The sequence below is a fragment of the Chionomys nivalis genome, chromosome 21, assembly GCF_950005125.1.
Source record: "Chionomys nivalis chromosome 21, mChiNiv1.1, whole genome shotgun sequence".
NCBI classification, from domain to species: Eukaryota; Metazoa; Chordata; class Mammalia; order Rodentia; family Cricetidae; genus Chionomys; species Chionomys nivalis.
Genome location: NC_080106.1, coordinates 46,843,008 through 46,868,938, shown reverse-complemented (window position 1 = coordinate 46,868,938; position 25,931 = coordinate 46,843,008). Strand labels below are relative to the sequence as shown.

General features: G+C 41.6%; 1 protein-coding gene across 4 annotated transcripts; it reads left to right on the top strand.

Moving 5' to 3' along the window:
* The first annotated feature begins 9,100 nt into the window (after window positions 1–9,100).
* Lsm6 (LSM6 homolog, U6 small nuclear RNA and mRNA degradation associated) lies at window positions 9,101–25,514 on the top strand. 4 transcript variants are annotated; one of them, XM_057753718.1, is made up of 5 exons: window positions 9,101–9,184; window positions 10,188–10,285; window positions 15,371–15,475; window positions 19,446–19,559; window positions 24,991–25,512. In XM_057753718.1, exons 3-5 carry the CDS (start codon window positions 15,382–15,384, stop codon window positions 25,023–25,025), a joined length of 243 nt encoding a protein of 80 aa, XP_057609701.1. In that variant the 5' UTR covers window positions 9,101–9,184; window positions 10,188–10,285; window positions 15,371–15,381; the 3' UTR covers window positions 25,026–25,512. The 4 variants fall into 4 exon arrangements, with proteins under 4 accessions (XP_057609701.1, XP_057609702.1, XP_057609705.1 ...); XM_057753722.1 differs by lacking the exon at window positions 9,101–9,184 and adding an exon at window positions 9,410–9,523; XM_057753720.1 differs by lacking the exon at window positions 9,101–9,184 and adding an exon at window positions 9,436–9,579.
* The last annotated feature ends 417 nt before the right edge of the window (window positions 25,515–25,931 follow it).

Genomic DNA, 25,931 nt, shown 5'->3' with positions numbered 1-25,931 from the left:
CAGTCTAGGATATATTGCTACAGCAGCCCTCATGGACTAAGCCATGCTAACTCATTACTAATTTCTAGCTCTATTGATTCCTCCATGGGAAAGACAGCTTCTAATGCTGAAAGTTGCCGAGAACTAACACTCTGTGTTCTGTGCAGATGAAAGTCTGGCCCCCTGTGATTGTTCTAGAACTTGATCTTGCTTGTTTACAGTTCACTGTATTCTAACCACACCGACAGGATGGTGAAAGTGACCTACACCGGCAAAGCATATGGATTGGATATTCCACACTGGAAAATTAAGGACATCTGGGTTTTGCTATAAACATTTTTTGAAAGTCTAAACATAAAGCATTGGTCCAATTCATCAATATCTTGGGAAGAATTTAGTCATTATATGTCATAATAGAATGCATTGTGTGTTTTCTCTGTAGGGGGAAAAAACCCAGACTGTCACATTTTCAGTTAAAACCACATTATAAAAAAAAAAAATTGAAACTGAAAGCAAGCTTATTTTTAAGTAAAGAGGTAGAGATATTCTGGAAGGGGAAAAATCCTTGAAGACATAAAAATGCATTTTTTAAGAGTTAAAATAATTGCATACCCTAGCAACCTTTTGCTGACATCTAAAATATTCCCAAGTTTTATATGCTGTTCTTTATTTATTTAAGTTGCCCATGCAGTTTGAATTATCTCCACTATGGTAAAGCCAGCTTTCCTGAAGTTGGAACGCACTACTGCAGGCGTATGTACACAGATTTCCAACATAAACTATAATTCATAAGGCTCAGCGCAACTCTTTTCTTTGTAGCTGGGTAACCATTTATGTTGGAGGTGAAGATGTTAATATGGAAATTTTCTGAGCTCAGAAAGAGGACGAATGCTATCATTCTAATTTATGACCTTTCTTATAAGGCCAAACGTAAAGGCAACTACAATTGTTTTATAACCCAGAGCCAGCACACAGCAGATGTATGAAATCTGGAGTGTTAGATATAAACTTTTATTACCAAATTATAAATAATTTCTACCACTTATAATGTTCACCTTTCAAGTTCATCTTGATTAGAATACAAGGGCAGCTTCACAGCAATCTCGCCGCACTTTACAGCTGAGAGAGGCTCTCTGGACACCCGGGGCATGAAACATCACAGCGTTTAGGGTACCCTGCTCATGGGGCTCAGACCCAGATCCCATCTACTGAAATCCAAGTCACACCAAAGTGGTGGCTGATGAAGTTCAAACACTGTGTAAACATATCAAATATTATATCTGAAGTCAAGTATTCATAATGTAGAATAGAAACTCTTTATAGGTTAAACAAAAGACATATTGGCTTTTGTGGAGAGTCTGAATGAAAATATACCTCCTGTAGGCTCAAAGAATTAAATATTTGGAGCGCTATTTGGGGGAGATTATAGAGCTTTTAGGAGATATAGCCTTTCTGGAGAAAATGTATCACTGGGGCTGCAGGGGTAATGTGGTGATGGGGGGGGCGGCTGGTTTCAGAAGTCTTATATCCTGGCCCCAGCTTTCTGATGTCTGTCTGTCTGTCTGGTCTGTGTCTCTGTCTGTCTTCATCTCCCTCCCCCACACCAGCTTCATACATGTGGATGAAGATGTGATCTCTCAGTTCTGTCCACCTGCTGCGTGCCTTCTTCACCATTGTGAACTCTTCTCTCAGGAACCATATAAAGTCTTTCTTCTGGAAGTCCCTTCTGGTCATGTTTTATCACAGTGACATTTGCCGATCAGTCAATTAGTGCATGAATATCGCAGAAGATATTTAATTCTAGAATCAAATGAAGAATGTTTTCCTTATCGTTTGCTTTAACAAATATTTCCACATTTCCTTGAAAATGTAGATGAGTGGACATAGAACAGCATGGCTCAGATGCTGTTATTACCCAGGCTGAAGGTCCGGGAAAGGCCTAGGTCCCCACCAGTGTAGCACACTGGCTAAGGCAGTGCTCAAATAAGATCAGTCACTGTTCTTGGAAGTGTCGCACTGATGTTCAATATTAAAATATGCTTGGAAAATGTTGGCAAATCCAATCCAATGTCTGTTTTATCATCCAATCACTCATATACTCAGAGGGCTGTTGGATGCTTCATGAAATAAGCCAGACATGAGACCTCTTACCAAAAAAAAAAACAAAAAACATGACACCTAAAAACATAGCTATTCAAAAGTTACAAAGAATTGGTTTGTGGACGAGGAGATGGTTCAGTCAGTCAGTCAAATATTTGCTGAACAAGCATAGGACTGTTTTAGCCTCAGAACTCATGTAAAAGTTGGGCATGGTGGGAGGCAGAGACAGGGCTCATTGGTTAGCCAGTTTAGCTGATTAGGCAAGTTGGACATAGTGAGAGATCCTGTCTCAAAATGCAGGTCCCAAGAAATGACACTCAATGTTGTCCTCTGGTGCACATGCACATACATGTTGTCAGGGTTTCTGTCCTGCCTGGTTCCCACGATTGTTAAGTCCCAAAGAAATCACACAGAGGTCTACATTAGTTATAAACTGATTGGCTCATTAGCTCAGCTTCTTATTAACTCTTATAACTTATATTAGCCCATTATTCTTGTCTGTGCTAGCCACGTGGCTTGGTACCTTATTCAGTGAGGCAGTCACATCTTACTTCTTCTGTGGCTGGGTCACGACTGCCGACCAAGCTTTCCTCTTCCCACAATTCTCCTGTTCTCATTGACCCACCTCTACTTCCTGTCTGGTTGTCCCGCCTATACTTCCTGCCTGGCTACTGGCCAATCAGTGTTTATTTAAAATATAATCGACAGAATACAGACCATTGTCCCACACCACATATACACAAATTAAAAAAAAAAAAAGAATTGGCACAAAGAATTGTAGAAGCACGCAACTAACAGTGGCATGGCAAGAATTCACCTCAGCCTTTTACAGCAGCACACACCTATTTTGGAAATAATGGCTTTAAAAGGTTGACAAGAAAATGCTAAGACCAAGAGAAGACATTTGCAAAGGACATGTTGGCAAAGGGTTATTAGCTCACATCTAAAAAGAGTGCCTATAAGTCAACAACAAAAAAGATGACTTGATTCAAAACTAAAGCAAAGGCCTGATCAGACACATGGTCAAAGAAGATGTACAGATGGAAGCCAAGCGTAGGAAAACACACTCTACATCACGTGACGAGATGCGATTCTACAATGCGCTTCTCAGAGTGACCCACAATCACAATACAGGAGACATAATGTCAGAGTAAGCACGAGGAGCATGGAGTTTGCCAATCACCACTGAGGCCATGGGGAAGAGAGACGGCACAGCTGTCCTTGCAGAACTAAATACACGCTTCCTGCACACCATCCTACATCTCATTGTGTACCCAGGAAGAGTTCTTGATGTTTGCACAAATGGTTTAAAACTTGATTCCAGGGGCTGGAGAGGTGCCCAGTGATTCAGAGCTTGCCGCTCTTCCTGAAGACCAAACTCCAGAACTCTAGCCACCTGTAATCCCAGCGTGAGGGGATCCAGCACCCTCTTTTGGCACAGGCACCCACATGCAGGCACACATGTGCCTACATAGAGACACAGAAGTAAACAGTAAAAACTCTCAGGAGTTGGAGAAGTATTTGAGAAATTAAGAGCACTTGTTGCTCCTGCAGAGGACTGGACTTAGTTGCTAGCACCCACATGGCAGCTTACAATCATCAGTGACTCCAGTGGCAGGGGATCTGTTATACTCTTCTGGCATCCAATGGCACCAGGCACACAGGTAGTTCATATAGACATATGCAGGGAAAGCCTCATACAGATAAAATAAAGTAAATAAATCTTTTAAAAATGAAAAATAGATAAATAAAATAAGTTAAAAATCCAAAACTTAATTCCACACAACACCTACAGAGGGATATTTATAATATGTTTATCAGTAATTGCCATAGCTTGGAGACAACCAGACTGACCTTTATCAAGTAAATGAACAAACCAACTGAGGTACATCCATATGGAATATTACTCAGCACCTAAAAGACATGAGTTATAAAGGCATGGAGAAATCTAAGCCAATCTGAAAAGGCTGTGTAGAGTATATCATGTCTATAATACTCTATAAAGGGCAAAATCTCCACAGAAGGAAAAAATAATGAGTGATTGGCATGACTAAGAGGAAGGAAGAGGATGTTTAGGGCTGAAGAACTATATCATTATAGCTATAATATTATCCTCTATAATATTATTGCTGTAGGAAGTCTTACAGCTTGAGGTTACCCGCCTACTGGGGTGTGGCCTCTTATACTAAATATGCAGATGCAGAGCCTGCGTCCCTCCTTCATCCCTGGCTGCTCTTTCAGATTGTTGGATTCAATCTCTGTTCTCCGTTCAAGCAGAGAATTCTGATTTGTGAGTTTACCCCTAAATAAATAACCATCTCTTTCTCAATTCTGAGCTAGTGTGGGAATTTCTTTTTATTACAATTGTGGACACATGGAATTATATATGTGTCAAAGCCTATGTTGATAAAGAGATCAATAATTTGCCTTGGTATGGATCTTGGTTTATAGACACAAATTTAAGACCAATATATATATTTCTGCTCTTGATTAAGATATTGAGTTTGTGCAGCTCATTTAAAAATGTAATGTATAATTAAGAAACATAATAGAGAGTCATCTATAATAGTCAAGCTTGTAGTCATGTTAGTTTTTCTAGATGTAGAGAGATATATTTCAGATAGATAGTCTTCAGATCTTTCAAAAACCATAAAATATGGCATTTAAAATGTTTAAAAAACTTATGACTTTTCATGACATGAGACACATCTGCTCCTGGCAGCACCAATCTACTTCAAGAGGATGATGGGCATCAAAGAGGCTCCTTATGGAGTTTGTTAGCCATTTGGGCAAGAAACTGCTCTTGCTTGGACTGCTTAACTAGACATGCAGGACCCACAGAGAAATGACTGCTGAACTTGCCTAAAGGTGAGATGATGCTTCAGGGTTCCTACTTCATGAAAGAGTCTGCCAGACCTTCTGCAGGACACAGAAGAAAGCAACTGATGGACTTTGCCATTACAATGCAGAACAAATCTTTGGATTTCCTGCTTTATGGAAAAGTCTGATGGATATTATGGGCCTGTAGGCTGAAGATGGATGCTCCAACGATACAGAACTTTTTGTGACTGTCTGGTCAGCGAGATGTCTCTGTCATTTCTTGAGTTTTAAAAGTTGCTTACAATGCCTGTTAACTTATGTAATATTATATCCTTTTGGAATTTTTGATGGAGTTGAAGAATAGATAGTAATAATTATAGTTTTCTTTAGTTATGATAAAAGACAAGTAGATATAAATATTGTAACTGTTGACAAGCACAAAATATCAAATGGAAAAAAGAAAGCATATTTAAGAAATGGTGCTGGCATAACTGGATAGCAACATGTAGAAGAATGCAAATAGATCCATATCTACCACCATGCATAAAACTCAAAGTCCAAATGGATCAAAGGCCTCAACATAAAGCCAGCCACACTGAACCTCATAGAAGAGAAAGTGGGAAGTACACTTGAACTCATTGGCACAAGAGACTACTTCCAAAATATAACCCCAGTAGCACAGACACTGAGAGAAACAATTAATAAATGAGACCTCCTGAAACTGAAAAGCTTCTGTAAAGCAAAGGATATGGTCAACAAGACAAAATGACAGCATAAACAATGGGAAAAGATCTTCACCAACCCCACATCAGACAGAGGTCTGATCTCCAAAATATACAAAGAGCTCAAGAAATTGGTTATCAAAAGATCAAATAATCCAATAAAAAATGGAGTACAGACCTAAACAGAGAACTCTCAACAGAGGAACCTAAAATGGCTGAAAGACACTTAAGGAAACGCTTAACATCCTTAGCCATCAGAAAAATGCAAATCAAAACAACACTGAGATTGCATTTTACACCTGTAAGAATGGCCAAGATCAAAAACACTGATGACAACTTATGCTGGAGAGGTTGTGGGGGAAAGGGAACACTTCTGCACTGCTGGTGGGAATGCAAGCTGGTACAGCCCCTTTGGATGTCAATGTGGTGATTTCTCAGAAAATTAGGAAACAACCTTCCTCAAGATCCAGAATACCACTTTTGGGTATATATTCAAAGGATGCTCAATTGTGCCACAAGGACATGTGCTCAGCTATGGTCATAGCAGCATTGCTTGTCATAGCCAGAACCTGGAAACAACCTAAATGCCCCTCCACCAAAGAATGGATAAGGAAAATGTGGCACATTTACACAATTGAGTACTACAGAGCAGAAAAAAATAATGATATCTTGAAATTTGCAGGCAAATGGATGGAGCTAGAAAACATATTGAGTGAGGTAATCCAGACTCAGAAAGACAATTATCATATGTACTCACTCATAAGTGGTTTTTAAACATAAAGCAAATAAAACCAGCCTACAAATCACAATCCCAGAGAACCTACACAGCAATGAGGATCCTAAGAGAGAGATAGATGGATCTAATCCACATGGGAAGTAGAAAATGACAAGATCGCCTGAGTAAATTGGGATCATGGGGACCATGGGAGAGGATAGAAGGGGAGGGGAGAGGCAGGGAGGGGAGCAGAGCAAAATGTAGAGCTCAATAAAATCAATAAAAAGAAAAACAATAAATAAATATTGTCTGTAATTCTTTCTTGATACCTGTTTTGTAATATGTAATTTTACTATGTTAAAGTTAAAACCTTCCTTTTTGTTTAGACAGAAAAGGGGAGATGGTGTGGGAGGTCCTTCTGTATGTGTGTTGCTTTTATTGGTAAATGAATAAAGACACTGTTTCAGCCTGTGATAGGGCAGAGTAGAGCTAGGCAGGAAAACTAAACTGAATGCTGGGAGAAAGAAGGTGGAGTCAGGGAGAAGCAATGTAGCCACCACTGGAGACAGACACACAGAAACCTTGCCAGTAGGTCATAAGACTCATGGTAAAATATAAAATAATAGACATGGGCTAATTTAAGACATGTGTTAACCAGAAATATTAAGCAAGCAGCCAAGCCGTGATTTAGATAATATAGTTTTTGAGTGATTATTTCGTGGTCTGAGCAGCCAAAAGCAAACAAGCAGCCTCCTACTACACTATGCAGTGTATATCAGGGGTGCATCCCAATGCCAATGATGGTCTTTGCCTGACACTGTCAACTTATTACTGTGACATCTGACCCAAGTACACTGGACTAAACTTGCCCAATTTTTTTTAAGATGTTAAAGTCTCCCTAGTAAAGTTATGCGTGGAATTTTGAGGACTGGCTTTTGAACTGGAATCTGAAATAAGTTTTGGACAGGTTTTCCTTGTAAATACAGGATGAGGATCTGGAAAGTGTACCCGTGGAATGTGGAGTGCGTCTGGTGTTTTGGCAAAGCCAGTAGTGAGCTACTGAGAGGTTTCTTGGAATAACCACATATTTATAAGTTTGTCACCTTGGGGCTTTAAAGGGCTGTGCCCCTAAAGACAGTGGCAGCTATTCTATTTTGCAGACGAACCGAGCCCCCAAAACTCTTCTCACTCCAGACTTGAGGGCTGTGTCACAGCTCTGTGGCAAAGCGAAAGCAGCTATGAATATACCTGTCTCTGTCTACATATGTAATACACATACAATAACCACAATCATCAGTGAGGAATGCAGTACACTTTCCTTTTTTGAGACAAGGTCTCAAATTCATTTTGTAACCGAGGATGAACTTGAATTTTTAATCCCCCTGCACCCACTCTTGTGTGTGCACCATCACTGTAGTGGTAGAGATGTTAACACACACTAGGCATGCCATCAACTGCTAGACCCTCAGCTTCAAGTTCGATTTACAAAGCAATTTATTTTAGGGACAGAGTATAGCATGCTTCTTCTTTGTAGACAGCTTGATTTAAATGCGACTTTACTTATATTGTTAATTTTATACTTTATATTTCAAGAGTCTAAAATGCTGTCTTATTTCTGTCTGTAACTGATGGTTTTGACATCAACTGGGATTATACAGAGGAACCAAAGGATATGGCTGTTATCAAATCTTATCCAGTTGTTCTCTGTTCGTGACACCAGTCACAGGTCTGTTGCTTTCACCCTTCTCTAAGAGGAACTTAGAAAAGAAGGAGCCATTTTCTGTCTCAGGAAACAATTCTGCATCTCAGATCCTTAACAGCAGGGGTGGGTAACAGTTCTTTGGCAGTATTATAACTGTGATGATGGATAAACATCAGAAACAGAATTAAAATATAAATTCAAAATACAATATAAAATATAAATTAAAATGTCACTATAAATGAAAGCAGGGGTATAGAAAGGAATCAGGTCTTCCTGTAATCTTTTCGTTCTATAAATAGAAAGCATACACTAAGAATTCATGCAATATCCCAAACCAAGTTCCCCTACAGCACTTAAATGGTATCCGCGTGCAATTTTCAATTAAACTAGTTTGTAATGTCTTCTTAGAATTGGCGCCATTATAATTCAGTTGCTTTAAATGATTTGTATTTTTGTTGTAGCAACATTGCTATGGAAACAATCTCTAGCAGTAACTTAAATTTCATCCATTTAATTAATATTTAGAAGTAGGTTTGGGGGCTTGAGGCTTTTAACTTTTATTTTCTTTAAATTATTTTAGGATGCCGGGCAGTGGTGACGCCAGCCTTTAATTCCAGCATCAGGGAGGCAGAGGCAGGTGGATCTCAGTGGGTGCCGAGCCAGCCTGGTCTACAAAGTGAGTTCCACGACAGTCAGGGCTGTAACATAGGGAAATCCTGTCTCTAAAAACCAAAATAAAACGAAACAAAACAAGTTAAGGCTATTTCCGGGTACTTACAATAGCCTATTCGTTTTTGTTTCCTATGTTTTTAAGGTATTCTTTACTGTAATGAAATCTCAAAAGATCACTTCTAATATTTTTTTGTTGGTTGTTTTGCTTTTGTATTCGATTTTCTAGCAACAGAGGACATCAGAACACCGGACCTTTACTTCAAAACCTGGGCAGCACATCTCTCACTGAACAAACCAGTTCTTGGAGGAGAGCATTCCGTCCCGGCATGGCCTTTTTGATCCCCGCAGGCTGCCGTAGCAAAGCAGGCCGCTGATTGGGTGAGGCGGGAAAGCGCGCTGCCGGGGGCGGTTTCGGTTTCCGCCGCGCGCGTCCCTAGAGGTCCGGCTCGTGAAGGCTCCGGATCCGGCTGCGAGGTGAGTCCGCGGCCCGGGAGGGGCGAGCGGGAGCGGGTGGGCGCTGGAGCGGTCGGCCTAGGTCGCGGAGGCCCGGGCCGGGCGGGGGAGCGGCTCGAGCCCAGGCCGGGCCTGCAGCAGGAGAAGGCCGTCCGGGCCACGCGGCCTCGCGCGCTCGGCGCGGTCCCTTGGTGCGCGCGCCCGCCGCGGTCCCCTCCTGCGCGCGCCCGGGCCGGCTGGGTTTCGCGCCCAGGGGTAGATGGCTCGTGACTCCGGTGCTCTCCTCCACGGTGCGCGCTGGAAAACCCTAACTGCGACGAGCTAAGGAAATGATCCTTGCTGAACGCCACCTTCTCTCTTGTGTGTGCCTGTTTCTGTTTCAGCTAAGACCACCATTTATTTTAAATCAGTTATCGGTAATATTTAGTTTCCTGTTTGCATTAATAAGGTAGCAAGTTGTCATTTTTAAATTCATTTCTTCTGTTTGGCCCTTGTTTTACCATTGGATCCCTGGCCGACACCTTTGGGTGGTTGACTTCATTTTAGCGTCCCGTGTGACTCTGCCATGCATTCCCCACCCTTAACTCTCCTTGGACCGGCTCTCGGAAGCAAAGTTATTAGGTTAGGTAATTGCTGCACATTGCCAAGCTGGTTCTTTTTAAAATGTTCGGAGTTTACTTTGCTCGCGTGTGACACTGCTGCTTTCACCCAGCCCGGGTATGCTCGTATTTTGTTCCTGAGGTTAGCAAGGCACAGCCTCTCTTTGGAATCACTACCGTTGGGGAGCTTGTTTAAAGTTGCACCAGGTGGCTCAATCTGACCTTGAACTCTGTATCCTCCAACTGCTGCCCTGGGATTGATTCCGGCATTGTTATTTTTTTATTGTAGTGCCTGTCTGTCTGCCTTCATGGTTTTCCTGCAGAATCTTTGTGTGTGTGTGTGTGTGTGTGTGTCTGTGTTGGTATTACTGCTGGACAGGAAGAGACGGTCAGTAACCATCTAGCATAACTCCCTTATTTTGCAGATGAGCCTGGGGCCATGAGAGGTGACCTGGTGATAGTTACCAGCTGCACAGCTGATTTAGTAGCAGAAGAGATTAGAACTCAGTTCCTGGCCTCCCAAGTGAGTACCCTTGACTACTCATCAGGTCTTTTCTCACTGAAAGGTGGCCTAGTAAGTAGTAGAATTTAAAAAAAAAAAAAAAAAATTTTTTTTTTTTTAAACTCCCCTGGCTTGTTTTCTTTTTTGTGACCAGCACTAGAAATTTATTACTTAGAATGTCGACCCCTTCGAGATTTTGATGGTTGTTTTCAGGTTCTCTGTGTTTGGATAAAATACTCCTGTATCTCAGAGGATGCAGAGCTCCCAATACCAGAAAGTGCATGGATGCTCAAGTTCCATATGTGTGTCATATCTGACCTATGTTCATGATCACTAGAGTACTCCCCGTGTGCAATATAATGTGAGTGTTTGCAGTACTGTGTTGTTTAGGTGGAGATGACAAGGGAAAAGTCCTTTATGTCTGTAAAGGCAAAGCCTTTGGAGTTGGACTTGCGACTTCGCTTTACTAGGTGTGAGCCAGGCTTGGCTGGAACCACAGCTAAGGAGACGTTTATGTGCTCATCATCTGGTTCTCATTCAAGCCTTGATTGTCCTGAAATACCTTGTTGTTTTAACCAGGAAATGAGGCCTGAAGAGAGGGAAGGAGAGGTGGGGGTTAGGGCGTGGCTGATGTTCTGTGGTTGGCATGTTGGACCACACGCTCCTATGTTGTAAAGGCTCCTCTGCACCGTGGTTCCCAGCCTGTGGGTTGGGACCCCTTGGGGCCGTTGGAAGATCCTTTCATGGAGGTCACAAATCAGATATTTACATTATGAGTCATAAAAGTAGCAACATTACAGTTAGGAAGTTCAATGGAACAGACCCCCAAAAGTTGTCCACTGCACCTATATGCATGCATTACTCCTGTCCCACTAAATAAAATGAATGAGTAAAATGCAGGCAAAAAAAAAAAAAACAAAACAAAAAAAAAAAACTAAAGTGTCTTTTGGCTGCGTGAGCTTCAGAAATCTGTGTTTGCCCGGGCATCTTTGCAGACTTGGATGTGCCTTCTGAGCACCGAGTGCTCCTGTCTACCTTGTGTCAGTGGTCATTCATAAAGGCCTTGGGATTATAGATGTTGAAGGGCACGGTGTTGTGGGCGCTGGACCTGTGAGGTGGACATTGGTGAGGAGGGGATGGGCGGGGCTTTGTTTGACACTGGCTTTGAATGCCCCTTCCACAGACTTGGTCGGTCTTTTTAGGGGCCAAGGCTACCAGAGAAGTAGGATATTTTTCTGTCTCCTTCAACTCCCCTTAAATATCTGCAAGAGACTGGAACTAACATGCCTCATCATTGGGTGAATAAAATTTGACACACATACCATACCTCCTCCCCGCCTTCTTCAACCCATTGCTAACTGTGAGCAGATCCTGGCGTATTAGACCAGTTGTGACTTCTGACCAGAAATAGAGTGCTGCGACTTAACATCCACTATGAATCGGGAGGGACCGGAGTCCTAGAGAGTACGGCTGAGTTTGAAGGGAGAAGTTTACCAAGGTGACCTTGGCAGAAGGAAGTCCTTTTCTTGTGTTTATGGTTCAAGAGTCTTAGCTCTAGCTTCAGAAATTGTCAGAACTATTCCTTCTGCCTTATCCAATTTAAAAGATGAAAACTTAAAATTACTTGAGCCAAGTGATGGGAAAAATTGTGGTGTCAAGACCAATTTGCTTGTACAGAATGAATTTATGAGCAAGTCATTAAGTCCCAGGCAGTACCAGGAACCTAATGAGGAGTAATGCAAAGGGTCTGGCTTCCTGGGTGATGAGTACGGCGAATTTGAGGCAACCATACTTGTTCCAGATAACTTCAAAAGCATCCCTTTCAAGCCCTCTAGCAGAATGTACTCTGGGAACAAATGAGGGCCTTGCTTTCAGCCCATCCTTTCATGTGGCTTGAAGTCTTTAGAGAAAAGCCTGCCTTTTTTAGGAAGTGCAGATAGTGACACGTGCGGGAGAAAACGAGAGGCACAGTCTGAATTGATGTGTGCTCTGCCACCGTAAGTAGGAAGTAGGACACAGCAGATCCCTGTGCCCTTTTCCTGACCATGGTATCCTCCAACTAGCCAGTTCCTAAGAGTACGGGTTCTGGTGCAGACATTCTGGCACATGCTGGCTGGGTTCTCCTGATGGTCCAGATAATTCCAGCTGAGCCTGTGCTTCTGTTCCCCGAGAACGAATGTGACCCTGCGCTCCTGTCTCTGGTTTGCATGTGTAGATTTCACTTTAGAATATCCAGTGCCTTTGCTCAGCTGCTCTCTGCAGCTAGTGTACTTTTCTGTCAAACTTGGCTCACGTATTCAGTAATCCTCCTCTGATGTGCCACGTCTGGGCTCTGTCCTCTCTTGGTAGACATCTGTGTGTAATTCTACCTGAAAGCATACGGTCTCTATGAAATTTGCCACTTCTGTGTGAGTGTAGCCCCCTGAAGAGTAAACGCCAAGGCCCCAAGGCCATTTCTTATGTGTTACAGCCTCACCCTACAGCTAAGGCTTAGTAGGTAGCTTAGTGTGGATTGCCCTTGGAAGAGGTTGATGGTGGTTGAAATAAAGATGAGGTTCAATCGGGGTGTTATTTTTAGCAAGCTTAGAAGAAAGTATTGCTGCTTTCTAAAAGGTACGGACAGTTTACATTTTTAAAGCGCTGACTGTTCTCAGGCCTAGGGTTGTGTTTTCTTCTTTCACTTGTTTTTTCATCCAAAAATACAGATATGGTTAGCAACAGTGAAGTTAATTTCTGCATTTACTGTGAACTAGATTTTAAAAAGTGTGTGTGTGTGTAAGGGGGGCAGGGTCTCGGTGAACCTGGAGCTCACTGGAGCTAGACTGCTGCCTGGCAAACCTTTGGGATCTCCCTGTCTCTTCCCCTAGTGCCGGAGTTACAGATGTCTCAGTGCCTCTGGCTTTTACCTGGTGCTGTGGATCCAAGCTCAGGTCCTTGTGCTTGAACACAAGCACTTTACCCACTGAGCCAGCTTCCCTGCTAGGTTTGGGTTCTGGCTTTTAATGCAAATAGACATTTTTCTTATTTCGAATTGTACGTGAGTGAACTGGAATAGTAGAATTTGGCCTCTGTGATTGGAAGTAACCTCAAAACTTGAGAGATGAGTTAATGGTGTCCCTAGAAGTTTTTTAGCTGTAAAACAGCGCATGTGCAAGACACACATATGTGGCTCTTAGATGAGGGGGAAGATTTGTTTTACTAAACTCATGAAAAGCACTGAATCTGTTACTTTGCCATTTTTCTCTTTAAACTCAAAACAACACAAATAAGATTGTTGTGTGGCCAGCATCTTGGATAAATAGCAGTTGTAATTTTAGATATTTGTTAAGACTATGGACCTAAGAAAATGAGCCGACAGCTTAGTGGAAAAGTTAAAATTTGCTAAGCAAAATAATCAGTTGATTTTTTTTAAACAAATCATGTTAGTAGCTGTAGATGGTTCAAGTGATAATTTTTAAAATTTGTATTTTCTTTTATTTAACTTGAATACTTGGCTTCTTGGGTAAAGAGAATTATTTCCCTTTTTTGTCCCTTTGATTTATTCATGTCCTTAACACACGGAGTTTGACTTCTGGATTCTAAGTTCCTGAAGTGCAAGCCTGGTGCATATTTTCTGATTGCCTTGCACAGTGTGTGTGTGTGTGTGTGTGTGTGTGTGTGTGTGTGTACACTTTGGTTGAACTGCTGAGAGATCTACCCCTTAGTATCCCAGCTTCACCAACTGGCTAATCCTCCATGGTGGACATGGAGAGCATCCTCACAGCACTGGGTGGATTGGATGGAGATTCGTGGAGCGAAATCAACAATGCTGTTTATGGAAGAATGTGTAGTTTTGATTAAAAACAAAAATCTAGAATTGGGGATGGAGTAAGTCCCTAAAATAGTGTTCCATGATGCATGACAGCTATATAAGAGATGTTGCTGAATTTCACTAAAACAAAAGCAATGTCTACTCTCTGACTTTTGCTTAAGTGACTAATAGTTTCCTTTTTTATTGAAACATTTTTTTGGGGGGATAACTATTTCATAGCAACATAAAGTTTGAAAGATGTGATGGGACTTGACATGCCTGGTCCAGTTAATTTGGGTGTGCAATGCTGTTTCTTCTGCTTAAATCTTAGATCTGAACGCTCAAGTCTTTTCCCTGTTTGCTCAGAGCACTCCTACCACGATTGTACCTGAGCAATTCAAAGTCTAACTTAACCACCTCTGACCTGGAGCAAGGTGTTCAACAATCTATAAATGAGGCTGGGGAGGTGGCTGTCAGAAAACGTGTTTGTTGAACAAGCATAAGACCTCAAATCCCTTGCACCCATGTGGAGAGCAGAGCAGGCAGATGAGGGGTCTGGAGGGGATTCCCTGGCCAGCCAGGCTAGCCACATCTGTGAGCTCTAGGTTTAGTGGGAAACCCTGTCTCAGAAAATCAGGTGGATAGGGACCAACAGCCTCTGGCTTCCACACTCGTGTACACTCAGGAAGTACCTTTTCATACACACAGCATACACTAATGCTGCTTCCTTGGATAGTGAACTTTAAATGAATCTGTACATGTAAAATATTTGGAAAAGTGCTGGTTTATACTGTAGGTTTCAGTTATGACTTGTCAGTTGTTGATGAGTGGACCTACTTTGTATAATGCGGGCTTTAAGTTAGATTTAACTTAAATATTCTACCATATTTTTGTTTCACCACAATTTAACAGAAGTCATTTAATCTTTCTATTCTGTTTTCTTCAGTAAAATGGGAATATTACGCCTTCTCCTAGGGTTCTCACGGAGACCGCATGTTGTGTTTATGGTGATAGAGTTGCCAGAGGTGGCTACACGGGTGTCTTGTGTGTGACACAGCAGGACGTGTGGTTAGGAATAACTGCTCTGTGAAGAGCTCTAAGGCTGTGCTGTGGGCTGCTGTGGGGCTGTGCGAGGTGACGTGTGCAGCAGCCCAGCTGTCCTGTGCATCAGGACGTCATACAAGTCCTTTGATGGCTCACCTCCTATAGATATGTTAAGGCCCGAGAGTTTTGTGTTACCTTGTTTTGGTTTTGGTTTTTTGGTGACTAATTAACTTTAGTGTGCACATTTATTGTTCCTTTCTATTTCTGACCAGGATTGTTAAGAATGAGTCTGCGGAAGCAAACCCCTAGTGACTTCTTAAAGCAGATCATCGGACGGCCAGTTGTGGTGAAGCTCAATTCTGGGGTGGATTATCGAGGTAGGATTTTCATATTTGATCCTAACTACCGTAACTAAGAATCTATGACTTCTTACTTTATTAATCTCTTAAACGTACTCAGTAGACCAAAATGTTGCTCATTTACAATATTTCTGTCTTCTACCTCTGAGGTGGTTCCTTTCATACTGAAAAGCCTGCTGGCAGTGTAGGCCTGGCTTGCAGTGTTTGTGCTTAGTCCATCTCCTGTCTGTTCTGAGAGCTCTTCTTCCTAAGTCCCTGACACCAACTCGGGAAGCAGAAGTAGCTCTGCCATGAAACACTGGGACTGGGAACCGAAGAACACCTGGGCTCAGCAGCATTTGCTTTTGCAGAAGAGTTCAAGATTGGCAACTTGTTATTTAGACAGACTCATTTTACAGCATGGCCATCCGGTCATGTAATGTATATCCAGAGATGCGTCTTTGTTTTTAGAACACTTTGTCAGGAGCTCTGGAACAATAAATGTACGTGCTTGTGATCCCAGCACCGACAAGAGACAGGAGGATTCGGAGGCTGAGGAGAGCTTCAGCTATATCTGATTTTGAAGCAAGCCTGGGCTACATAAGACCCTGTCTCAAAACAAAAAGAAACAAAAACCCAAAAAGGTAATGAAGACTACTGAGAGCCAGGCTGAGGCCCCTGAACGTGAACGTTGTTATGGAATAGAAGCAGAGCTTGGGTCTCAGTGACAGCAGCTTCAAAAACAGTTCTCTGGAATAATACCAGATTCTGGTTTTTTGTTTGTTTTTTGTTTTTTGTTTTTTGTTTTTTTTTGGTTTTTCGAGACAGGGTCTCTCTGTAGCTTTGGTGCCTGTCCCAGAACTAGCTCTTGTAGACCAGGCTGGCCTCGAACTCACAGAGATCCGCCTGCCTCTGCCTCCCGAGTGCTGGGATTAAAGGCACGCGCCACCACCGCCCGGCTACCAGATTCTGTTTTACCAATTAGAAATTTCTACTCTTCTCGAATTAAGACGTGCTAAACTACTTAGACTGTTTCAGAGTGGTAGCTAATTAATTCATCAGCAAAGTTTTGTTGACATTTCTTTGTCTCTTCTCTACATTTCTTCAAGGTTTTCCTCTGTCCACACATTTACATGTAACCCAGTGTGTGTTGATCACTTCACTACATTGTCATTTTGTTTTCTATAAACTGAGATTTTGTGGTTACCCTTACCAAGGAAGTGAGGAGCCAAGGTGAACATAAACTTGACTGGAGAGCTTTGTTAAGAAATCACTGGAGGGGCTGGAAAGCTGGCTCAGAAGCAGGAGCACTGGTTGTCTTGCAGAGGACTCATTCGGTTCCCAGCACCCACACGGCATCTCACAACCATCAGTAACTTGAGTGTCCAGGGATCCAGTCCTCCTCAGGCACCAGACAACACACATGCAGGCAAACATAGGATTGCAATAAATATTTAGTAACCCACTGGAATCCCGGTACTAGGATGAGGGGATTCCAGCAGGAGGGTGGGGTTCCATCCCCAGTAGAGCACAAGGAAAAGGCAGGGACTAGAGAAATGGCTCTGCAGTTAAGCATAGTGAGTGCTCTTACAGAGGACCTGCGTTCAGTTTCCAGTGTGCACATTGGATAGCTCCCGGGGATCCCACAGCTCTGGCCTCCAAGGACACCTCTACTCATGTGCTTGTACCTGTACATATACACATCATTAAAGTAAGATGAAATCTTGAAAAATAAAGGGGAAAATAACTTTGTTTTATTCTTAGTTTCTTGACATTAATAGCATATTACCAGTATTTTTTGTCTTGCTTGCTTTTTGAGTCAGGATCTTGCTGTAATACCCGGCTATCTTCAGGCAAGTTCTCTTTCTGTCTTGATCCCTTCCCATCCCTAGGTTAGAATTATGGCAGTGGCCAGTCAGTGGTGGCACACACCTTTAATCCCAGCACTCAGGAGGTAGAGGCAGGCGGCTCTCTGTGAGTTCGAGGCCAGCATGGTCTACAGAGTGAGTTCCAAAGCAGCCAGAGTTGTTAACACAGCAAGACCCTATCTCGAAAAACAGAGAGAGGTAGAGACAGGGACACGGAGAGAGACAGAGAATGAGAATTATGGTTGTATGTGCCACCTTGCCCGGTTTTCAGCCATAAACTTTGGGTAAGCCCAAAGGAGAGAGAGAGGGATTTCCATGTATTTGACAGCCGGTAAGATGGGCACATTGTGTGTGGTACTTTCTCAATATCCGCTCTTTGAAGAGGTTAGTTATCTTAGCCTTTTGTTCTTTTCTCTTTAGGGAAAGTGTTTCTGTTTATAAAAGTATAATACATGTTTTAGTTTGTTATTTAGGCCTTCCAGGCAAGTAATGGGAAGCAATGTTTCACTGCATTCCCCTGTGTGGAGATAATCCCCTGTGAGGACGTTCACACCTATACAGTCTGTTTTTTTCTTCCTTCCTACAATAACCGATAATGTTCTAACAAGAAAGAGCAGGGGCTGGGTGTGGGTGCATACCTTTAGTCCCAGCACCTGGAGGCAGCGAAGGTGGGTCTCTGCCAGTGTCTCCATAGTGAAAGTCTAGGAAGGAAGAAAAGGGGAAGAACCCGTGTCCTGTGACAGTTCTCTGGCTTGTCATTTTTCTTCTCGCTCTTGGAGAAGAGAAAGAGCTACAACTTTAACACCTTGAATGGTTTTGTTTTGTGTTTCTTGCAGTATGGGTCCTTACACGTGCTAGGCAAATGCCCTACAACTGAGCAAAACCTCATTTTTTATCCTTTAACTTTTTTATAAGATTAGATGTTTTTAGTAGTAGCAAGTAATAGTAGCATTATGTTTTGAATTACCGTTTTGACTAATTCCATATTATATCCTTGAATTTCTTGCTAGTCTGTAAATGTTCTTTAAATATAATACAGTAGAGAAGCAGCCAACAGAAAAGCTGTCCTGAGCTTCCTCTGGCTGAGAAGTCATTGTGCCTGATAGTTGACAGTCCAGTCTGATCCTCTGCAAGTTTACTGCTGCTCATAGAATTGTGCTCGCTTAGTGTCTTGTGTTCTGATCACACACACACGGTTTTGAAAAGAAACCTCTGTTTAGAGGATAATGGGGGCAGAAGCAGAGAGTGAGGAGCATATTAATGAAGTTAAGATTTTAAATGGGACTATTGGCTTAGTTCATTCAATTGAATCTGTACTATGTTTTTATTCTTACAAATATCATTTTAGATTAGAGGCTGAGAATTAGAGAGAAGCTTACTGGTTTCATCTTTAGAAAAACGTCACCTGGTCAGATTTTAGAAATTTGTATCATCTTAACACAATTAATGATTCACTTGAGCTGTTTTCCTTGAAAGCTCTCTGGAATGTTTATAGCCATTTTTCTCTATTAGTTTTGATTTTAAAAATAGTGTTAACTGACAAAACAGAATGCAGTGTGTTATAATGCAATATGTTGCTCTCTGTTCACAAGCTGCTCTTGACTGCAGTCGCAGCTTTGAGCTGTTCTTTCAGGAGCACCTGCTGTCTATTATCTTAACAGATTGTGGAGACTTCCTCTTGACCCGGAGCACATTCATCTGCTGCAGCAGCGCCGCGCAAGACTGAGACAAATCTGCCAGATCCGTACTTCACCCAGTGGCTAAAGTAACAAATGTCACTGGGTTGGAGGCTCATTTGTCCACGCACAGTTGCTATGTCTGTCCCTCGCTCCCAAAGAAGAGCACTTTGGTTGGAATATTCTAATGCTTATACTTTTGTGAAGGCTTTCAGAGTTGCTGTGGTGATCACACATACCAGGAGTGGAGTGACAGTTGGTTGCCTGTCGTGGAGTTGTGGATGCTATACCCATCCAGTCTTCATTAAGATTGGCACAGAGAAAAAGCTCCTTTTGTGTTTAAGTCTATTGAGTTTTGTTTACAGTGTGAATTTTTATATTATGTGTTTGGAGTCTAAAGAATAAAGTGATTGTCGGTTCTAAGATATACCCTGTAATTTCAGTCCTTTCTTACTTTTTCTCCAGGGGTCCTGGCCTGCCTGGATGGCTACATGAATATAGCACTGGAGCAGACGGAAGAGTATGTAAATGGGCAGCTGAAGAATAAGTATGGGGATGCATTCATCCGCGGAAACAATGGTAACCGCTTCTCTTGTGGTAGTGTTCAGAATAAGCCTTTGTCTCATATGTGAGGGCACTGGGGGTCTAGATGATGGTAAGGCCCCTTTTCATTTTGTTTGTTTGTTGTGCTTATATTTTAGATCTTTGCATAAACTTGTTCTGTTTTTGAGTGGAAAGAGAATTTTCCATGACTTGGAAGTAGAAATTTTTTCTCTCACTCTATTGATGAAGAACTGAGGGATATTTCTTTATTGACCAGGAGACCTGTTATCTTTTGTTTTGTTTTGTTTTTTGAGACAGGGTTTCTCTGTGTAGCCCTATCTGTCTTAGAGCTCACTCTGTAGACCAGGCTGACTTCAAACTCACAGAGATCTGCCTGCCTCTGTCTCCCTAGTGCTGGGATTAAAGGCGGGCACCACTGCTGCCTGGCAACCCTGTTACCTTAAATATCTTTCCTCTTCCTCCTCCTCCTCTTCCTATTCTCTTCTCCCTTTTCCTCCCCTCCAACTCCCTTTTTCTTCTTTTTTTTTGGGGGGGGGGTGGGGAGTTTTCAAGACAGGTTTCTTTGTAGCTTTGGGGCCTGTCCTGGAACTAGCTCTTGTAGACCAGTCTGACCTCAAACTCACAGAGATCCCCCTGCCTCTGCCTCCCAAGTGCTACCTGGCTTAAATATCATTTATTACATTCTCCTAGTGCCATCTGTAGAATAGAAGCTATTCCTATGCCACCTTCACACTCTCCAAACTTCTGTCATTTTTCTAGGTAAGATTCAGGTGCGGAGATTTGTGCCTTTCAGTCTAGCTGAAGTGACATAGTAGAGAGTGTGGCTCTGTAAATGGAGACTGCACTTTAGTTTCTCGGCCATCCAGACCCAAATAATCACACAAAAACTATATTAATTACAACATTGTTTGACCAGTAGCTTAGGCGAATTCCTAGCTAGCTCTTACATCTTAAATTAACCCATTTCTATTAATCTCTATATTGCCATGAGGCTGTGGCCTACCTGTAAGGTTCCAGCATCCTTCTCTTTCAGCAGCTACATGGCATCTTCCGATTCTGCCTATTCTCTATCTCTGTTCAGATTTCCTACCTGAATTTATTCTGCCCTGCTATAGGTCAAAACAGCTTCTTTATTAACCAATGATAATAAAACATATTCATAGCATAAAGAGGGGAATCCTACATCATTTCTCCTTTTCTGTCTAAATAAAAGATATTTTAACTTTAACATAGTAAAATTACATATAATAAAACAGTTATCAAGCAAGAATTAGTTATAATATTTCTTTGTGAAGTTTTATATTTAATTTATCTTTTATTATAACTAAGGAAAACTATCATTATAACTACTTAACATTCAAATCCATCAAAGACCCCAGAAGGATATATTACCTACATTAGCAGGAAGTGCATTGTTAGCAACTTCCAAAACTCTAGAATTGACAGAGACATCTCACTGCCTGGACAGTCACCCAAAGTTTTTCTGTCACATTGGGTCATCCATCTTCAGCCTACAGGCCCATAGTATTAGGCAGATTTTTCCATGAAGCAGGAAATTTGAAAGTCTGTTTCACCTATATTAGCAGTTTGTCAGTCACTTTCTTCTGTGTCCTGCAGAATGTATGGCAGACTCTTTCATGAAGCAGAATCTTGAAGGACCATCCCGTGTTTTGGAAAGTTCAGCAGTCACTTTTCTGTGGGTCCTGCATATTCAGTTCATACAGCATACCATCAAGCAGTCCAGGCAAGAGCAGTTTCTTGCTCAGATGGATAGCAAACTTCATAAGGACCGTCAAGGAAAGTCTTAAGTTCTTAAAACATTTTAAATGCCATATTCTGTAGGTCTTTGAAAGGTTTGAAGAATACCTATCCATCTGAAATACATCTCTGTACATTTAAAAAACCTAACTAACATGACTACAAGTTTGACTGTTACAGATGACTATTAATCCATAATTTTTAATAAGCTGTATAAACATAGTACTTTAAATAAGAGTAAAAATGTACATAAAATAAAATTGACATAAACCAAAATCCATACCAATGATTTCATTTCCATATCATACCTCCCACCTTTTTTTTTTTTTAAAGAACTTGACTGTGACCATTAAACATTTATAGCCAACCCTTTTAAAATGAAAATAAACATTTATACGCAATCATTTTGGGAATTTGGGCATAGTTTTCTCCAAACTGCTTCCTGCTGTTTGTTGGGTGAAGTATTTTTAGGATTCATGGAGACCTTTCAGAGGGTCTTGTTCCATCAAGCCACATTGCCTGGAAGGAACCCACAGGTTCTCATCCTCTGTGGAAACAAAAGCAGAACCTCTTTTTCCAAAGCAATATATCCTTAGACCCAAATTTTAAAGTCAATACACCTTTAAAATATGTATGTTGGTTTAGCTTAGCTCCCCCAGAATCAAATGTTTCTCTGCAGTCAAAAAATTCAAAAAAAACACAATAATATGCATAATGCAGATTGTGTATTTTTCATTTTTACATGATTTTTTTTACTTATTTTTAAGATTTATTATTTTTACTCCTTTAATCTATGTCTATCTGTACTCTTTATCTATACTCTTTTTCCTTTCTCTCCCACGCTTGTGTACATTTTTTAAACACACTGTGACCCGTTCAGAAGTTTACTTTTGTCTGAATCTGTCTTTATTGCGCATCTACAATCCTTGTCTGACCAGAAACGCTTCTTAAAACCATAAGCGAGCATGGTTAGTGAAAAAGGCTGCTTAAAAGAAATCCCACACTAGCTCAGAATTGAGAAATAGATGGTTATTTATTTAGTGGTAGACTCACAAATCAGAATCCTCTGCTTGAACGGAGGTTAGAAACCTAAATCCTCAACCTGAACAGAGAGGCCGGAAAAGAGGCTGGACACATGCTCTACATCGGCTTGTCTAGTGTAAGAGTATAAGTGGGCGGGTAACCACCAGCTGTAAGACTTCCTACAGCAGGCTAGGACTAACTCCTTGTACCTGCCTGTTGGCTCCACCCTGTCCAACATGGCAGAGGGATATTTGCCTCCCCTGCTAGCCGTGCTCACCACCCAGCTCCAGGGATGCAGCTGGTCTGTGTCGCCATTAAGCAACTAGTAGCACGCTGCTCACAAACCTCCCGAAAGAGCCAGAGCTATTTGTGCTACCAACATGAACCAGGAAGTTGGCTCTTAAAGAAGCTGTGCGGTTTTTGCTGCTAATGCTGAGTCAGGAAGCCTTCTCTTAAAGGAGCCATGCCTGTGCTCACCACCAGCAAACAGAGCCTATCTGAGAAAAGTGCAGCTACCAAGAAGCTGCAGTTGACCCCCCCCGCCCTGTTTTTGTGGGTCTAGAAGTCGTTTGTTTTTTGTTTTTTTAATTTAAACTCTCTTAGGCTGTATGTCGAAATTCTTGCCCCATGTTGGCGCCAATATATAAATGGAGACTGCACTTTAGTTTCCCAGCCGTCCAGACCCGAATAATCACACAGAAACTATATCAATTATAACACTGTGTGGCCAATGACTCCAGCATATTCCTAGCTAACTCTTATATCTTAAATTAACCCATCTCTATTAATCTGTGTACCTTTGTGAGTTTGTGGCCTATGGGTAAGGTTCTGGGCATCCCTCTTTGGCAGTTACGTGGCATCTCCCTGACTCTTACCTATTCTCTCTCTATATCTCTGTTCGGATTACCTGCCTGGCTTTATTCAGCCCTGTCATAAGTCAAAGCAGATTCTTTATTAACCAGTAGTAATAAAACATTCACAGCACAAAAAGGGGAACCTACATCATGGCTCTAAGTTCTGCTGCTGTGAGCAGCTTCACTGCCATGCTTACTGTGGCTATTACTATTTTATTAATATTAAACATACTAATTGTCAATAAAATCATATTTGAGTACATGGGGGCTAGGAAAAGCATCGAATTGACTAGGAATTAACCCTCAGCCCACTTTTAGGTCCCGTTCCCAGGTGGAGCTCTTTTGTTTGTTTATTGATTTCTTTACTTCTGAATATGAGAACCTTTTAACAACCTTAAAGTTTAGGTCTTGTTGTTAGGGATTAACTGTCCTGACTTTTTTACTGTGAGCTATGTATTATCAAAGTAAAAAGAGAGTACCATGTCTAAACATGAAGTTGGTCCCAGGATAGAGACTCCTGAAATAGGATAGATGTACTCTGCAGATTTAACCATTCCGTACAACACTCACGGAATGTTAGCATGTAAGAAATACAGGAGAACATAAGAACTTACTTTCATAGGGCTCCCGGGAGTATACCTAAAATAATTGAGAACAACAAAATATATAAAAATGTTCAATGATTTGAGCCTAAGCAATATGAAAGTGTGTCTGCAACTCAAGAAAAAGTCCTGACTTACATACGTCTCTTGCTTGCATTTCAGTAGAATTTCTTCTACTTTCATATTTGTATTACTTGACATCCTCCTTTTGCTTGGAAATTCTCCCCTCAAGATACTGACAGCAGGAGGTACTCCTGCACTGATGTCCATCCAGCTTGTGTAGTTTCCCTGCCAGTGGCTCTTCTCTCTTCTTGTTGTACTCGGTGACAACCGTCTTACCCGACAACTTGCATTTGACCCTTAAAGAGGATTGAGTTCACTTGGTTGGTCTGTGCTGGGCTCTTGAGACTGTGTGTCAGTGTCTGAGGATGTGTGGGGTAGGAGAAGGTACACCTGAGGTGGTAGCTTACCCAGTGGCCCAGTTGCCTCCTTGAACCTGTCTCTATGCAGCACATGCTGTGTTGTGCTCAGTAAGTTGGTCGTGGTGTGACCAGCATAGTTCAACATTGGATGGCACCAAAAGTTGTTACTGATAGCAATCTCAGGATAAGCACTTGCTTATTCCTAAAAATACCTTCTCTTTTCTTTTCTCCTCCGGAAATTATAAAAGTGAACAGAAACTATAGTTTATATTGGAGAGATAGATGAAAATATACTTTTAGTGTGTCTGCATGCATGTAAACAAATCACATGTGTGCCTGGTACTTGAGGCCAGACATGGTCACTGGACTCCCTGGAATTCAAATTACAGGTGGTTGTGAGCCGCTTTGTAGGTACTGGGGACCCAGCATTGATGCTCTGTAAAATCTGCAAGTGCTCTTAAGTGATGAGCCATCTCTCCAGCCACATGTGTTGGTCATTCTCCTTGTGAGATCTAGCTTAGAGGATTTAGCTGCTTAATTGTGATACAGCTAATTACAAAACATTCTTAAGTTTTAGGCACGTTCACTTTTAATTTCTAGTCCTAATTTGTAAAGTCAGTAACATGTATAGATGAGACTAGTTGTAATTGTGTCGGATACCAAAGCCAGGTTTAGATTCAAAGCTTATTTTATACTGGTATTCTATTGCTTGTCTAGAAGTCCCTGCTTGTCTTTAAATCTGCTACTGTGACATAGGAGTGATTATTAATTCTTTCTGTCTTTTCAGTGCTGTATATAAGTACACAGAAGCGGAGGATGTGAAGACACCAGGAGCAGCTCTCTTCACACTTGGATGTACTTTATTACGAAGAGCTTGTTTTTTTGTTCTCTTACAACCCTAGTTGCTGCCTGTTTTCATAGTGGTTGGTGTGTTTTGTTTTGTTTTTTTAATTGACATTTAAATAAGTTGGAAGTGTTACATTACAAATCAAGTCTTAAACATTTCATGTTCACATTTATTCCTGTCTGTACAGAATATTAAAATTTAAAAAAAAAAGCAAAAATACTAATACATCTCTCCTGGATTATTTTACCGGAAATTATAAAAGTGAACAGAAACTATAGTTTATATTGGAAAGATAGATGAAAATATACTTTTAGTGTGTCTGCATGCATGTAAACAAATCACATGTGTGCCTGGTACTTGAGGCCAGACATTATTTTACCCGATTCCAGCAGTGTCATTTCATTGAACAATCTAGTGGTGGTATCTCCACAAAGATTGCACATCTCTTGATTTGGAAATTAACCATGCTCTGCCAGTTCTGTGCAGGTAGGCATCTTGGGTTGACTTGCTTCCTCTCAGGAGCATTGGCGTAAATCGGTGTAAATCTTGGCTTGCCCAGCCAGGAGGTGCTCAGCTGTTTCTGTGTAATGGACTATGGTCGAGGTGGAGTACATAACTCAGTTTTCAAGTGCTCAGATGTGGCTGGGAAGGAGTTTCTCCTGTCTCTTGCTTAATAAGTGGCCTTGGAGAAAGGGTTGTATTCTGTCTTCAGGTCATGTGATTCCTGATGATGAAGCTTGCACTCTAGAAACTGTGTTTGGTTGCTTTGGTTGTGTGGACACTGGAAGGCCATGGAGACTTTTGACTTTCCTCAGCCCTCCTTCAATCTAAACAGAATTCCTGTCTTGGGACGTGGAGTGTGTTTTTTTAACAATTGCCTG